This window comes from Euleptes europaea, chromosome 4, assembly GCF_029931775.1.
Source record: "Euleptes europaea isolate rEulEur1 chromosome 4, rEulEur1.hap1, whole genome shotgun sequence".
Classification (NCBI taxonomy): Eukaryota; Metazoa; Chordata; class Lepidosauria; order Squamata; family Sphaerodactylidae; genus Euleptes; species Euleptes europaea.
In genome coordinates, this window is record NC_079315.1 from 85,904,138 (window position 1) to 85,921,681 (window position 17,544).

At 38.8% G+C, this 17,544-nt stretch overlaps 1 protein-coding gene across 1 annotated transcript in view; it reads right to left on the reverse strand.

Moving 5' to 3' along the window:
• The window catches only part of XRCC4 (X-ray repair cross complementing 4), a 133,997-nt gene that overhangs the window by 78,011 nt on the left and 38,442 nt on the right, over positions 1-17,544 (reverse strand). Inside the window, exons 3-5 of the mRNA XM_056848168.1 lie at positions 10,550-10,716; positions 4,276-4,428; positions 3,569-3,672 (exon numbers count right to left, since the gene is read on the reverse strand). Of these exons, the coding sequence (XP_056704146.1) occupies positions 3,569-3,672; positions 4,276-4,428; positions 10,550-10,716 (424 nt within the window). The remainder of the gene's footprint in view (positions 1-3,568; positions 3,673-4,275; positions 4,429-10,549; positions 10,717-17,544) is intronic.

Genomic DNA, 17,544 nt, shown 5'->3' on the forward strand with positions numbered 1-17,544 from the left:
AGGCCAGAAAACCCAATTTATACAGTAAATCCCAGAGGCTGTCACTAAAAGAAGCCTATGTTGACAGGTTCAATTTAGAAAAAAATATTTCGATGTGGTAACGTTTCACAAGAGTGAGCTGTCTTTCAAATATCTGATATGCAGCAATATCCATTTGCAGAAAGATTTTGAAATTAGCAGCTTTGCTCTCTCCCATTTCTACCCATCACGTGGACATACAGATAATGAACAGGCTATGCCACATTTGCCATCAGGAAGGAAAATCTGCCACAGCTAAGATAGAGCAATATGAAAACCTGAAATTAATTTACCACTTACTTTAAGAACAGAGATGCCCTGGAATATCCTGCTACTCTGGAACATAATCATACTTGTAAAAATAATAAAATGGATAAAAATATTACTCATATAGCTACCAGCCTGCCTGTTCTTATAAATCTTTTCTGCTAAGTTTTACAAATCTTTAACACCCTTCTGAATGTGTATGTCTGTCATGCTATGCAGATGCAGGGGAAGGTGTCCTGTGGTGAGCTTTTCATCATGAAGATGAAAGACCGCTTCCATCCTTTCAGACTGAAACTCACTGGAATTCTGTATAAAGATAGATGCTGACTTTTTAATAGCCATTATTACAGCACTCTGGCACAGTATTACATTTTTCTCTGATCATTTTCATCACTTAGGAATTGTACTAATTAAAAGCTGCCTACTTTTTTTTTTTTTTAACAAAACTGAATTTCATCTTCTTCTGTACTTCGCGCACTGGTGTGGCTATGTTTTCCCAAAAAGGATAAGTTTCATGAAAGACTTTAATAAAAAATGTTTTAAATCATTAGAAGTTATCAAGAGAAGAACTGTAACATGTATGTGACAGGATAGCTGTAAAAGAAAGAGCAAATATGGAACAGTCCTCATACTGACAAAGTCCCAAGCGGAATACATGAATACAAGTTCTAATTGAGTCAGTTAGATTCACTGTTTGAAGTGAAAGTAATGTATTCATTCTCTATAATGGGATCACAAGTATATACCACTGCCTTATCTCTGTGTAAATTGTAGGAATAGTTGAGTTGCGAAATGCCAGCCTCCACTATTCGTCTCAAAATTCCGCAGTTCGGATCTAAAGTTTGGCAATTTAGTCAAACTATATGGAAATAAAATAGAAGTCCAGTGCTACCTTAAAGACTAACCATGTGTATTTCTTTTATGTGAGCTTTGGTGAGCGAGAGGTCACTTCAGATACCTGACTCGTGAATGCTCATATTGAAATAAATGTTGTTAGCCTTTAAGGTGACACTGTACAACATTTTGCTACAACAGACCAATCCTCCTCTGCAAATATTATATAAAAACCTATTTTTACCAGTATTTTTGTTTCAGATGCAATTCATGATTCTTACATTTTGAGTTCTCTGTATTACTTACAAAGTCCAACAAAAGTCCAGTAGCACCTTAAAAACTAACAAAATTTCTGGCAGAGTATGAGCTTCTGCGAAGCCACAGCTCACTTCTTAAGACATGAGCTGTGGCTCACAAAAGCTCACACCCTGCCAGAAATTTTGTTACAGCCCATTCCTGAGCCTTTCAATGGCCAGGCACCGCCATGACACCTCCAAAGAGGGTTGCTGGCCCCAAAAAGGCTTTAAAAAGCCTTTTTTAAAATGTAAAAACAAAAATGGGGCACTTTTCCCCATTGAAAACAGTGAGGCTGTGCCAGGAAAAACCTGACGCAGCAACGCTGTTGCTGGAGGGGGCATTCCTGGCCTGGAGGGGCTTTGGAAGCTGACTAATGTCAGCTCCGCCCCAAGGAACACCCCTCCCTCAACGCTGGTGCCGCATGTCTCTTCCGGGATTTACGACCCGGAGAGACTGTGCCACCATGGGAGTGGCGTGCAGCTCCGCAGCGGCCAGGCACTGACGGAACTGCCCTCGCCACCAGCATGTGCCTCTTATAATGGAATAAGAGGCACTTATGCTGGTGCCAGGGTCACACTGCCTCCTAAGCTCTCTCAGCCATCCACCTGAGGAATGGGCTGTAAGTATTTAAGTGCTACTGGACGCTTGCCTTTTTTGACTGCTACAGGCAGACTAACATTGCTACCTATCGTAAAGTACAACAAAGGTAAGCGTTTCTGGATTCCTGAAAGCAGCTCTCTCCAATACACACAATGACGTTTTGGTGTTGCCAGGAGAACTGAAACACAGGTTCCACACAGCAGTTAACACAGAACACTATGTATCCGCATAACAAACTGATAATGCCTGACCCTGAGGGAAAGATCCTGTCATTCCATTTTCTTCAAAGTAAGCTTCTTTCAGCAAAGCCCTGTTTGTCCCCACAACCGTCCTTTTAAAATTACTTCATAGACTCTTGCTTGGCATCAGTTGATTAATTACTTCCTGTTTACTTGGTGAGTCCCAACATTCCTGAATGGATCTTTTACTGGGGCGGGAAACACTTTAATCATATTTTGAAGCTTTGCAGCAAATGAAATTGGTCATAATTTATTTTATGCTCATAATAGTGCAATTACAAAATCTAGATTATGGAAAAAATAAAATACTTGCTAGCCAAGAGACATACAGTGTAGTATCCTTCCATCTCTTCAGGTTTGCAGAGAAGGCATGAAAGGCAGTCATTAATTAAGCACAACCAAGAACTTGAAGCTACTTTAAATGGACAGAGTGATTGACTCCATTGTTTTCCAGCAGCTTCCAATTCCTGTTCACTCCTTGGGCTCTGCTATGCCTAGCAGTTCATCTACTTGGAGAGGGAGAATACTACATTCTTCTTGGCTGGGTTTTATTTTCCATAATCCTAATTTCATACATGTGCAATTAAGAGCATAAAACAATTAATGTACTGCAAAAAAAAAAGAAAAGTGTAACTAACGTCAGCACCATCACTACCCCACAAAGGTGAAGTATTCATTATGGCTCGCTAGGGCACCTTGACCATGAATCTGGAAGTAAGTGGGAAAATGGTAAACTTTAAAAAGGGTGGGGGTAATGGGAAGAGGACTAAAACGGACAGCAGCCGTAGGCCACTTCAGTGGTGATTTATCAGTTCCCACATGGACTACTGACCTGAAATTTCATTTTAAGAGGGAAAAATCATCAGCTGTAGAGAAAACAGAAAAAGAGCACAGAACAAACTAATATGAAACAAGTGAACTGTGATTTTATCTGGACCCACAGTAACAGCACTGTGAATTAGGGTTGCCAGCCTCCTGCTATTACAACTGACCTCCAGTCGATAGAGATCAGTTCACCTGGAGAAAATGGCAGCTTTGGCCATTGGACTCTATGGCATTGAAGTCCCTCCCCTCCCCAAACCCCACCCTCCTCAGGCTCCGCCCCAAAAACCTCCCGCTGGTGGCGAAGAGAGATCTGGCAACCCTACTGTGAATGAATCATGGCAGTCCTGAATAAACGGTTCTGCAGAATCACCCAGAGATTCAGGTAATGTCTTGCTTGAGCATTAATACTGCTGTATGCACATGATAAGTAATAGGTGTATCTGTGATTTTTTTTAAAAAAAACAACAACTCAAAGTGGTATAACCTACCAGGCACTAATATAGAAGGCTGTGTACAATTTTCACTTTCCTCATCTGTGCTTCCTTCATAATCTTCTCGTTCAACTTTTCCTTCAGATGTAGGCCCAACAACCCTAGAATACAAAGACATTTTTCACTCATTCTTTAAAAAATAATTCTCTATCATTATATAAGACAACAATCTTTCCATTCCAAAAGAATACATAATACACGTAAACAAGAACTCAAGAGTGAGTTCCTGCAAACATTAGCACTTAATGATAAATGTTTCACACATATTTTACCAATGTCCTTTAAGTGATATCCTTTCCAAGGGCCACTTCGAACTGCAGTGAAAGTAGGCCCTCAAATTTGCAGTGTAACTACTTCTACTGTAATGTGTGAGGATTATACTCTCCCCTCCCCGCATTAAGTGTAAACCATTTGCAGACAGACATTTCAGAGAGCCAACCGGGCAAGCTTCTCACAACACATTTCTGTGACATTTCAGGCACATGAAGCTGCCTTATACTGAACCCGACCCTTGGTCCACCAAAGTCAGTATTATCTGCTCAGACCAGCAGTGGCTCTCCAGGGTCTCAGTCAGAGGTCTTTCACATCGCCTAGTCCCTTTAACTGGAGATTGAACCTGGGATCTTCTGCATGCGAAGCAGATGCTCTACCACTGAGCCACAGTCCCTCCCCAATGCTTCGTTCTGAAAAGAAAGTAATAGTACCTTTTTTGTGTGGCTTCCTCTATAGTTTCTTCAGCTTCTTTCAAACACTTTTGTAAGCTTCTTATCTTTGCTTTCTTTTCATTGAGGACCAAGATAAAACGCTTATAAAGCTCAGTCTCTAGCTCTTCTTTAGCTTCTACACATTTTAGTAACCTTAACAATAAACACATAATTTACACTTAAAATTAATAAGTAATTTCTGTAAAATACATTTATGGTCTTGGCAACTTAAAACACACATGGCATGGCAGAAATCCGATAAGTAGGTATGAAAGGTTAATTTAACTATGTTTGAATGAATTGGTTTACCAATATCCAAAACTTAGAAAATCTCTGACTAGAGCTTCTTCCATCCCATGGAAAAGTCAACCAATTAGACATCTCAAGTATGGATCTCTCTGGATCCCAACTCTACAATCATAGCAGGTTGGATAGGCGAATTTATTAACATACCCTTTCTTTGTGGGGAAGAATCTCAAGTATTAAAAAGAATATGTTGCCTAAAATATTGTTTCTGTTTATCAATATACCCTTACAAGTGGATGGGAGTATTCTCTCTTTATGGGAAAGATTAGGAAATTTAGTTGGTTAGATATACACCCTAAAGTGTCAGTGAAATAATTAGTTGTTCAACAGATAAAGTGGGCAAATTAACAGATTTGAGAGACTGGTATTTTCATATAAGGAAGTACCTATTTTGGAATCCCATATAACTGTTGGTCTTGAATGAACAGATTTGATCTGGTTTCAACAAAGTGGTCTGGAAATTATCAATCCAATATTAAAAGTCTGCATTGTCACTATGGTATAAGGTTAAGTCTTCATTAAATTCAGGCTTGTCACCATTTTCAGTGGTACTTAATGAATAAATGTGGGATTTGTCTTATCCTGATGGCTTTGTAATTCGGAGAAATAAGTTTGAACACATTAGAAGTTTGGTGGCAGATCAACACATTTTGAGCTTGGAACAAATTAGTATTAAAATCAAGGGAAAATAAAATCCCATTATTTAAACTTTTCAGATTAGGAATATCATTGATATTCTGTTAAGGAAATATAATGGTCCATGTAGGAAGACAACTTTTGAATTAATAATTAGGGGTAATCTTTCTTCTGATGGGAGCTTTGCTATAATATATTCATAGTTATACAAAATATACTGAGAAATGGGAAAGGAATCTGAATATAAATGAATGGCAATACATATAGAATAAAATGTTACTCCTAAACTAATTTCTGTAAATTTAAAAGGAAATTTAAAACACTTTTTTTTCCAAATTTTATTTCAGTGACATTTAATTCCTCATAGATGAGCTAATATATAAAGAAACATTCATGATAACTGTTAGAGATGTAATACATTAAATGTTGATTTGCAGATCTTCTAGACACTTCCCCATATCCAACCTTTTTGGCATTATGCCATTCAATTTATAAATGAGATGTTGTGAGGCAACCTTCCTCTAGAACCAAAGGTTAACATATTAAGTTATCTAAAAGAGTATGCAGCCCCCTCGGATATAGAAGGAAAAGAGCAAACTCCTGTCTAGAAGCCACTGGTTTAAAAGATTAGACTTTTACAAAATTGGCACATTACCAGAGATATCAAAGGGATGATCTTCATAGCTCAGATAAGTTTCATGAACACTGGATATAATGTACTATGTTTTGGGATGATAAAGTGCAAGGCAGCTGGTTGGATCCAGCGCAGTTTGCTAGAGTCCTTGTACAACTAAAAACAGGAGAAATACCATGGTGCTGCTTGCACTAACCCAAACTTATTGTATTTATTCCTGCTTTTCTTCAAGATCTTGTGCAATCAATTTGTGGGCACAGCAATATATAGTCTTTCCATTTGCTTTTTATACACTACTGTAATTTGCTTTGTTTTGTTTCTTTGTTTGGTTTTATCTGTTTGTAAACATACAACCTTTTCATGCCTATATGTTCACAATGATTCTCACAATCAAATGCAAAACACAGTAGGGGTGAAAGGCAACTACTACAATACAAGAAAAAAATAACAGACTAGATGGTCACAGGTAGGCAGTGGAATATTAATGTTACATGTTATATACTAGAACTTTAAAATTCCTGAGTGGTTTTTTAAAAAATGAAAAAGATTTGGGTGTGTTGTCCATTTAGAGATGAATGCAAACTTTCATGACAATGGGGAAGGGCTGCAGGCCAAGGAGAAATTTAATTATTTATTTATATTTACTTTATTTCTAGTCTGCCTTTCTCACTGAGACTCAAGGCGGATTACACAGTCAATACGATCAACAGGCTGGAACACTGCATCTTCCCTGCTGTTGTACAAGCAAAGCATGCTCCAAGCCAAGTTTGTTGTGGAAGAGCAAAAGAATTTGATTTTGAATGCAAGGGCAGAATTTAGTACCAAGCTGCTAAAAAGTTCATCCATTAGGTTGCAAGAAACTGTAAAGGCCAGCAATTTAATGGCTGAAAAGACGGGGAGGGAATTAAACAATACAGAACAGTGGATCTGATAATTATTCCAATGTTGAGATTTCCCAACATTTTACTTCCAAAAGCTACACATTAATAGAATCACTCAGGGCTCATTTAGACTGCTATGTAAACCTATATAACTACATAACATATGTAAGCTATGGTTTCTTGTCGCCTTTAAGCAATTTCCTACAAGTAGAGCCAGTCCCTTCAGTGAGCTATGGTAACCTGCCACATACTGAGTGAAGCCAAGATGTGCTTTTCGAATACCAATCACAACTATATACACTGCAGTGGTGTGTGAAAACGCAGCTCAGCACATGCTTAGACCATGCAGTCAAAGTCAATAAATCACTGCTACTATTTGCTAATGTGAATGTGCTTAACTGACCAAGAGAATGAGCCCTTGCTGTGTTTAGTAGCTATCAGATGTTGGTGATTCCAGACACAAAGGGATCACTTTCAAAGGCCAACCACTGAGCACAGGACTGGGAGCCAAGTTTCCTCTACAATATGTCACCAAAGTCACTGCAAACCTGCTTTAATTATTATTCATGTCATTAAAGGAGCTCTGGACACCCTTACCTCTAGGCTAGCAGTGTTGGCCAACTTTATGACTTGTGAAAACTCAACATTCTCATCGGAAGGCCCTTAGCAGAAGTACATCAGGGCCTTCCAATCAGAATGTTGAGTTTTCACAAGTCATAAAGTTCTGCTCTTCAGAACGCAAAGCAACCCTGAACCACAGAATGAATACTGGATCTTCTCTAGGCTCAGCTTGGTACACAGTTATGGCACAGTGAGTGACATTTTAATCCAAAGAACACTAGGAAGGCTGCATTGTATTCTACTGGCGCTGCATAGGGATTCAGATCAGGTAGCACACCCTGTTCCCCATCAATCAATGAAGGCTTGCTTTCCTTGCACAGCAGCCTGTTGAATTAATACAATGCATGGAAACCTATTGGTGGCAAAGGTGTGAACGTGCATGCCAGTTAACCTTATTGTGTCATCTTCTCCTCACTGCCCCTCAACAGAGAGGGATCCAGACAGTGGAGGCCTGTTCTAGGGCTTTTGGGGTGGTTTCTCCGATGCGCTGAACTACTGCCAGTGGAAGCGAGAGCTGCTTTATGCTTACCAGCTTTCCACAGGACGTATTCATGCAGTTTTATTTAGAAGAGCTTTAGGTTACATTTTTGTACCTGGAGGTTTTGGACTAGCATTTATGGAGGATATACCTGGTTTTTAAACTGACGTTACTTACTGTGTGGTTATAGTGTGCTTTGTTTTTATTGATCTGATTGCTTATGTTACATGCATAGTGTAAACCACCTTCAGACCATGTTAGTGTGAAAAGGTGATTTAGAAACATTTTAAATAAATTTAAATCTATAAATATGAACTTGAAAATTTAGTCTCTTCAAAGACTATAAAATCCCAACATTACACTTTAAAATGTAGAGAAATCATTTGAATCCTAGCACAATAAACAGTACCAGCAAAATATAGAGTTTACAGCTTTACATAATAAATGCTCATTAAAATAATCTTACGAACTATTAAGATAGTCTGCTTGGATGTTTTATGAATATGTTCAATAGCTGATAAATAATTCATCTAATTTAAATGCAAATGATTGAGCATCATTACCATACAGATCAGTTCAATAAGTCTTTAACAGAAAGATCATATGTACTAATCAACTACCAAAAGTATTTTCATGTATAAATCAAATTTAACTATTTAGTGGTGAGGGGGCTGCATAGAAATGGTAAAATTAACATTAAAAGAAATACTTTTATACTGTTCATTGGGAAAATTAAAACAAATGTTTCAAAATATTTGCTGATTCTGGGAACTTTTCTACTCTGTCACAATGGTTAAAAAAATTCAGCTCTTCTCGTATACAAGTTATAGCATAGCACATTATCACTATGAAAATATATTTTTAATATTTGAGTTACAGTCATTTAGATGATAAACCACAATCATCATCATATAGTTTTGATGGTTTTTCCTGTTTTGATGTTTAGCAGAATTCAGTAATGTCAGCAACACTCGTTTAATGTGCAGCAATGGCATACAGTGATTCCAGAAGCCAATTTTTTCTTTTTGAAAAAGAGATCGCATTCTTAGAAATGACAAAAAGATGTTGGATTTTGTACATGGGTGGCTGTGAAAAGTGACATTTTAAAAAACACATTTTCTTTCCTTCATCCTTTGTTACATTATGTCCTATATTGCTGCCCTCTTTTTTTCCCCTAGAAGTGGTGGCGCTGTCTGTAGATTCTCTGCTATGCCAGTATCTGGCAATCATTTTCAGGTAATTTATTCAACTGCCACAACACCCAAGCTGCATTTTTATGTGCAATTTATAGTTCAAGTGATCTGTCATTACTAATTGACAGCCCTTTTAAAATAAATGTTGGCAAATACCAAACCACATATGGAGTGGGAATTTAGTTCTAATCTACACATACAGTGGTTTTTAAAAACCCTGTAAAAACCAAGAACAGGACAGTGGTGAGATGCCAGGACACAGATTACATTCACTCCACAGAACTAGAGGTATTCACATATTTGAAGCTTGTATGTAAAAAATTCACGACTATGTCTATCAGTATTCAATATATGTTGTCCAGGGGTGTGTTTACCAATCCTGCATTCGCTGGTGCTGCAAAATATAGGGAAAGAGGATCTAGAGCCCAACAAGAAGTCTGGCGTTGCTCTCCTTGCCTAGTGGAGTTGAGGAAGATGCCACACAAGCAGGCGGGCAGGCATGGCCATGGTGGGGCTGTGGGCCAAAACACAGCACTTTGAAGAACCGCAGTCCACACCTCTACCAACTGGGCTCCAGACGTTTCTGGTCATAGCCAGAGAGGAAAAGGGGTGGGAGTGAGAGGCTGTTTTGCCCAGTTGGAGACTCTTGCAAGGATCATTCTTCCTCATAAAGAGAGGGAAGGCCCCTAATGGGCCAACACACATGCTACCCCTTCCAGAAAAGGCCAGGGAGGAGATGGGTAGGCTTAGCTTTCTTTAGATGAGCCTAAACCAAGGCAAAGGAGACCAAGGGTGCTGGAATCCCCTCCCCACTTCTATATTGTGGGGCCAGCAGAAATGAGGTGCTAGAGGCCCCGGCCTCAAATTCCTAGGTATCTGCCCCTCACACATGTACCAAAGAAATATAGGCTATATTTAGACACCATGAAAAACCTCTGGTTGTTCATGACAGGCTCAAAACTAGTTTGTTGTCTTGTTCTCAGACTCTTCCCCCTCATCCCCTCATGCACAAAAGCATTGATGGAAAGTTTCCTAGTTTCAGAAGACTTGGATCAAATGCCAATTTGCCATGTCTCAATGAAAATGCCTGGTCAAATTGGAGTGTGATCTCACAAAATCACATTTTAATCCTGGTTTGAAATCCAAGTCGGAGGGGAAGAAACAAATTCCACTTTGACTAGTACCAGCATTTGGCTACCATTTGGTTGAATGCTTTCAAAACCAGCTTGTAATCGTGCTATGTGCATGAGGGGAGGAGGGAGGGGGGATGAATGATTACAGCAATGAGCCAGGTTTGTCCACCGCAAACAATCAGAGGTATTTCTGTATTCAGCCACAGGTTATATACATAAAGAGATTTATGTTCAGATTCATGTGCCTATCTCAATATTTGCATAACTAGAATTAAATTTATAATAACAAAATCTGTTAGTATTGAGTTTGCTAGGTAAGCAGAATGCAAGAATCAATACAGGAAGGAAAGACCTAACCGAGAATATCATATGAATGTAATTTTTCAACTTACTGCCCCTGCAGCTCATCCACATCACTTAAAAGTCTTTCATTCTCTTTTCGTAAGTGTTTGTTTTTGGTCTGCAATTCCATTACGCTGTCTAGGCAATAGCTAATCATCTCTCTAATGATTTCAGCTGGGCTTGAGACTTTTTGTAGATCCAACGATCCAAGTCTAAACTAGGGCAAAAGGGAAAACTGAGTTAACCTGGCTAGAAAAGATCTGGAACACTGTCAATCACACATATGCAATTTACACTATATAAATGATTTCCCATTAAGAATGGCAACAACGCCAGAAGAAGCTTTGTACACAAAGTCACATCCAATTGAAAGTTTTTGCTTGTTGTCTCTCACTGAAGGAGATCTTTTTGACATCCTGAGTTGGACTTTGGACATTGGAGAAGGATTTCTTTCAAGTTAATTTGCAAAGAGTTCCACTAAAACAAGGAATATAAGGTATGCTCTCCCCCCCCAAAAAAAAACTTACCATGAAACAGCACAGAGAAAGTTTTCACAAGTGTGTGTAGGATAAATATATACCTGTCCGACAAAGGGAGCTTTGACTCTGGAAAGCTTATACCCCGGAAATCTTGTTGGTCTTTAAGATGCTACTGGACTCAAATGTTTCTCTCTATATCTCTCATGACAACTTTCTTTGTTATTGGCCAACTCAGTGGTTAAAATATTTCTAAACTTCCTACAATCCTTCTAAGTTTGTGTTTATCAATACTGACTAACCATGTAAAAAACGCTACAAATACTCTCAGGACTTTCTCCCTAGGTTGCCTGGCAGTGGCCCCTAGCTTGGTTCATTAATATGTCTTATTTATTGTATCAAGATTCTTCTAAACATCTCACACAGAATTCAAAAGTGTAATAAGCTACACTTCTTGGTAAAACAATTGTGACATTACAGAGTTTGCAAAGAATTCTCGTTACCACCTGACCTCTACATGCCTCCAACTGCCACCCCAACCATATCAAACAGTCCACTGTCTATAGCTAAGCTAGTTGCATTTGCCCCAACCATTCAGACATACTCACTTGAAGGACCTACAGCAAGCATTTTTGCAACTACAATCCTGCTGATATGGTAAGAAAGATGACTGGAAAGGCCAGAATGATACCCAGGCACAGTCTGCTACAAGACAAGCCCAAAGAAAATGACAATGGAACATATTTGGTGGTCACATACAGCTCACAACTCAAGCCAATGCAACGTATTATTAACCACCTACAACCAATGCTGGATTGTGACACTTCCCTCGCTAAGGCACTGGAGGGCCCGACCCTTTCTTGCTTACAGACAGCCTGCTAACCTAAAACAACTTCTCACTCGCAATGATAAACTACTTAACATTATGGACTCTGGTTCCAAGGCCTGCAACAAACCAAAGTGCCAACTTTATCTCATGTAGATCCTACATCACTGAGCCCAGCAACATCAGCCATACTATCTCAGGTTCATACTCCTGCTCATCTTTTAACATCATTTATGCTATCACATGCCAGCAATGCCCTTCCGCTGTCTACATTGGACAAACAGGCTGGTCCCTGTGACAAAGATTAAACGGACATAAGATTGACACCAGAAACCAGAACATTCAAAAAACAGCGGGGAATGTTTTAACCTTCCACAACATTCAGTTGCTGACTTAAGAGCAAAAAAAAAAAAAAAAAAGAGGAGATAAACTTCTGATAGAAGAAGAAAAAAATGTGCACAGCACCAGAGGTTGCAAGATATTTATATAACAAATTGTAGCTGCTATGAGAACATACAAAATAGTTGTAAGAAAAGTTCAAAGAAGTTGTGAGACATGTATTGCAGTACACATATAATGAGCAAAAACAAGCGTTGATAATATTAAATAAAACCACAACAATGATGGGGGTATGCTGACTAATGTCTCGATATCTCTTCTTCGGACTGTAACCTTGGGACTCTACAACAAACAAAAATATAGCAAATACAGCCTTCACATAATATATAGTGTACTATGAGCTTCTTAACTGGGTTTGAGAGATTTTCCATTTTATTTATATGTGTGTTTGCCTACTAATTAATGTATACTTTATTTAATTTGTTACAGATTTGTATGTCACAAAGGATAATTTCTTCAGTTTGGATAATAACTACAATAAATCCTATGCAAACTAATTGTAAATTGGTTATATGTATATATTATGTGAAGGCTGTACTTGCTATATTTTTGTTTGTTGTAGAATCCCAAGGTTACAGTCCGAAGAAATGGGACATTAGCTGGCATCCCCCCCCAACACTCTTGTGGTTTTATTTAATATTATCAACGCTTCTGTTTTTGCTCATTATATGTGTACTGCAATTTCTCTCACAATTTCTTTGAACGTTTGTTACAACTATTTTGTATGTTCTCATAGCAGCTACAATCTGTTATATAAATGTCTTGAAACCTCTGGTGCTGTGCACATTTTTTTTTCTTCTGCTGACTTAAGAGCAGCAGTTCTCTTACAAAGGAATTTCAAAGGGAAATTAGAGAGACTGCTGAATTCCAGCTAATAAAGAGGCTCAAGACAATGCATTGTCCAGGACTGAATAGAGCCTTAGGATTCCTGTCTCATTACCAGTGCTGATTTCTCCACACCTACTATCCCAACTTGTGTTTCATAGATTACAGCAAATCTTTTGACTGAAAAGCTTTGGCTGGTTTTAAAAGAAATGTGCATGCCACAACATCTGATTGTTTTGATGCATAACCTCTACTAAGGACAAGAGGCTACTGTTAAGACAGAATATGGAGAAACAGAATGGTTTCCGATTGGCAAAAGTGTTAGACAAAGATTTATTTTATCTCCCTGTCTCTTCAATCTGTACGCAGAACATATCATAAGGAAAACTGGATTAGATTTAGATGAAGATGGAGTGAAAACTGGGGGGGGGGGACATTAACAATTTGAGATATACTGATGATACTACATTACTGGCAGAAAATATCGAAGACTTGAAACGACTACTGCGGAAAGTTAAAGGAGGAAGTGCCAAATTTGGACTAACTCAACATCAAGAAGACAAAAGTAATGACTACTGGAGAATTATTCAACTTTAAGGTGGACAATGAGGAAATTGAATTGTTCAAGACATCATTTTACAAAACAAAGAAAAACTGCATGAAAACATATCAGAACACTATTCTTTGACTTTCTAGAGATGACTGAAAGTGTAGATTTAATAGAGAAAATCTCAGTGCAATACTGAGGTAGATCACGTTTCTTCCCCCCCCCCACCGACATCCCAATCTCCCCATTTCCTTCTAAAATGTGCTAAATTTCACCCCCCTGGACAAATCTAATTTAATTAATATTTGCACATTTCTGAACTCTCTATTTGTATGTATGTGTGTGCCATCATGTCACAGCAGACTTTTGGCGACTCCGTAAGGTTTTCAAGGCAAGAGACATTTGAAGGTGGTTTGCCATTGCCTGCCTCTGCGTCACAACCCTGGAGTTCCCTGGAGGTTGCCCATCCAAATACTAACCAGGGCTGACCCTGCTTAGCTTCTAAGATCTGACAAGAACTCTCTATAGGTCCATTCATCTGTTCCTGCAGTCCCTCCAGCGCTTTGCAGCTATCTGGTTTTGTATTCTCTGCAGTTGTAAATAATGTGCTCTCTAAGTCTTCATCTTGATTACTGACAAAAACATTCAACAAGCAAGGACCCAACACCAAGCTTTTGGGGGTCCAATAAATATGTCACTGTGCTAAGTGGACCCAGGGGGCAATGAACTCAACTGACTCTCAATCCAGACTCTCTTTTGTTTGTTATTCTGATTAAATAATAAGAATGCATATGTACTGAGCCAGCTCCTCCAAAACTCCCTATTTGCAATGATCAAAAAACCTCTTCAAGGGTGCACTCATTAAGATAGAATAATATGGCCTATCATGCCTCTTGCAGAGCGTTGACCTTTTCAGCTGCTAACAGCATTCTATCAACTTTCTGAACAGTAATTATTAAGAAAAATGACCAAATTACAATGTAAACAGATTTATAAGACAGAGAAGGAATTGTATCATTTGGGTAACTAGGGCATTGTATCATTTGGGTAACTAGGGCATTTTTAAACTAGTAGTTGTGGGTCCAAATGGATACCCAGTAGACACATGTTGGCCACACAGCAGTCAAGAAGTGAACTGGGAGTGCTTAACTGCAAATTAGAAGCCACGGCAAGTTTGATTGCTACAACTATAACATGTTAATGAAAATGAATAGAAACAGTAGAACACTGTAAGGTACACAGAAGTTCTTAAAAGTTCTTACGTAGCACCAGTCTTTCTGAATTTTTTTGAACAAAATCTCTTTCTGTACAATGTGATGTCTGTAGAGTCATTGTTCTCTTAATTGGGTGAGTAGGTCCTATTTATTTAAATACCACTTACTTTTATATAAGTGTGTTGGGGATAAATTCTGTGCAAGCATGCCTAGTCTAATCTGAACAGGTACCCTAAGGGATACAGTGCCACCAATAATTGATGCCCTTTCCCCTATAAAATAAAAACTATTTCTAGATTCACTTCCCTTTCACTTTTAAAAAACAACTGCACAGATTAAAATCCAACACGGAGATTAAAAACCAAAATCAAGTCTGCCTAAACAGATTACCCTCTAACAAATGCCTTCTGAAATCAGTCTTGCAAGTTTTCCTAAGCGCAGTTGATGCAGAGAGCTGAACCTTGCATAAAGAAAGCCTACTTGTTGCCAAATGGCAAAAATATTGCATTGCACAATTAATGATCATTCCTACACATCCCATAGAGAAATACAATTCCAGGTAGGCATAATGAAGCTCAATTCATGATGAGCTAGAAAAAGCTCCTACTGACATCAAAAACTTGCATTTGATTTACAGTCGTAGGTTACAACAAACATATTTAATTATCACTGTATACTGCTCTTAATCCCTTGGATATACTATCCCACTTGCCTTTAAAACTGTGAGTTTTAATGATATTAATAGTTGTTGCTCTGTCTTCATAAAGTGTTCTCCAAGGAATTTTCTTCACTTAGTTTTTCTTAATATTTCTATTCTGTGCATTTACTTGGTAGATGCGATCCATGAAGTTAGATGAATATGACTGTGATTAATGGAGGATCTTCCCTGTATGCTTAGAAGCCTTTTCCCCCATTGATTTGAGAGTATGCCAGTATGTGAAATTATAGCTTACAAATGAAAATCCAATTATAATTTCATTTTAAATGCCCTGTGGTAACTGTTATACAATATAAAATGACAATTTTATATTTCAAATTGTTCCTGCCATAAGACAGCCTGCGGAGAGACCTCCTCTGATGAAGAGGAAATAGAAGTCAGAGGAGAGGGACAGTCGCAGAAGTAATAGCCAAAGTCAGAAGATGGCTCACTGTGCCTGCAGCCTGCCGGCTCAAGGACTCCAGCTGGGCCTGACTCCTTGCAATAAGCAGTTCCCCCAGAGGCCTCCTAGGAGCCCCGTGGCACAGAGTGGTAAGCTGCAGTTTTCCATGGCGAACCCCGACTACTTCGGGGCTTTGTTTTCATTATGCATATATTTTCCGACCTTTAGAAGTCACTTCGCTCTCTCCCCATGTTTTCCCTGAATTTTCTGGATGCCTCCAGAGGAGATAGCAAAGTGTCTTCTAAAGTTCGGAAAAGACATGCATAATGAAAACGAAGCCCCAAAGTAGTGTGTGTGTGTGTGTGGGGGGGGATGATCGCCATACATAAAAGGACATAGAGAAAGGAAAGGAGGGGAGAGGCATGATCTAACAGTTAGCAAAGACAAAGGCTTGGATCCTATGAATGAGTTCCATGCATACTAGATAACCTCTACCACACAGTACTCTTCCTCTTGTGCAAGTATTTCCATTTGGATTAATGGTTTGCACCCTTGCATAAATGGAAGAGCTATTACAAGAGGAAGCACACCCCATGACATTGGTTATCTAGTATGCATGGAACTCACAGGATCCAAGCCAGACCCTTCTTATAAATGTGCCCCAAGAAGACTCATAGCTAAATAAAGAGGGGGGGGGACCTGCTTTTCCCATCACTGTAGAATGACACATACACGTGTGCATAAATTCTATGTAAGTTGCAGTGAAACATGAATCCTCTCAGGATTTATATGATGGCAGGTCAGACACTAGGTTGAAGTACCTCAAACTTTCCCTTTACTGTTTAACTGCATGTCCTGTACTACTTCATTCTACAGAGGTGTTTGTACTTACTTTAAATGCCGGTAGTATTGATATTGGGAGAGCCAGTGTGGTGTAGTGGTTAAGGTGTCGGACTAGGATCTGGGAAACCCAGGTTCAAACCCCCACTCGCGCCATAGAAACTTGCTAGGTAACCTTGGGTCAGTCATGCACTCTCAGCCCTGACCCTGGCAGGTATTTGGATGGGAGACCTCCAAGGAATACAAGGGTCGTGACATGGAGGTAGGCAATGGTAAACCACCTTCAAATGTCTCTTGCTTTGAAAAACCTTTGGAGGCACCATAAGTCAACTGTGACTTGACTGCAAAAAAATAATTATTATTGGTATTCAGAAAAACAAGTTCAGGTAACTCTAGTAAAGAAGTGTGTTCAGTGTTACAGCTCTGGATAAAAATCAATCAATCTAATGTTGCAGATAACAAGCTAAATACAATATACATCTAGCACATTTTGCAAGATTGTGCATGGATTTAGGCACTTGCCTGGAACTTGCAAACATACCGTATGGTTGGTTCTTGTAGGTTATCCGGGCTGTGTAACCGTGGTCTTGGTATTATCTGGGTTACACAGCCCGGATAACCTACAAGAACCAATGAACTCTGACCGTGAAAGCCTTCAACAATATTTTATATGGTATGGTGTCTTGTTTTTGCTGGTAATGGCTCAGTTCTTACTGAAGTCAGAAGATTAGAATACAGTAAATGTAATTCCAATTTAAAATACATATTTAATTACCCTATGTATATCTCCAGAGTCTGAGACATTCCAGATGTGTTAT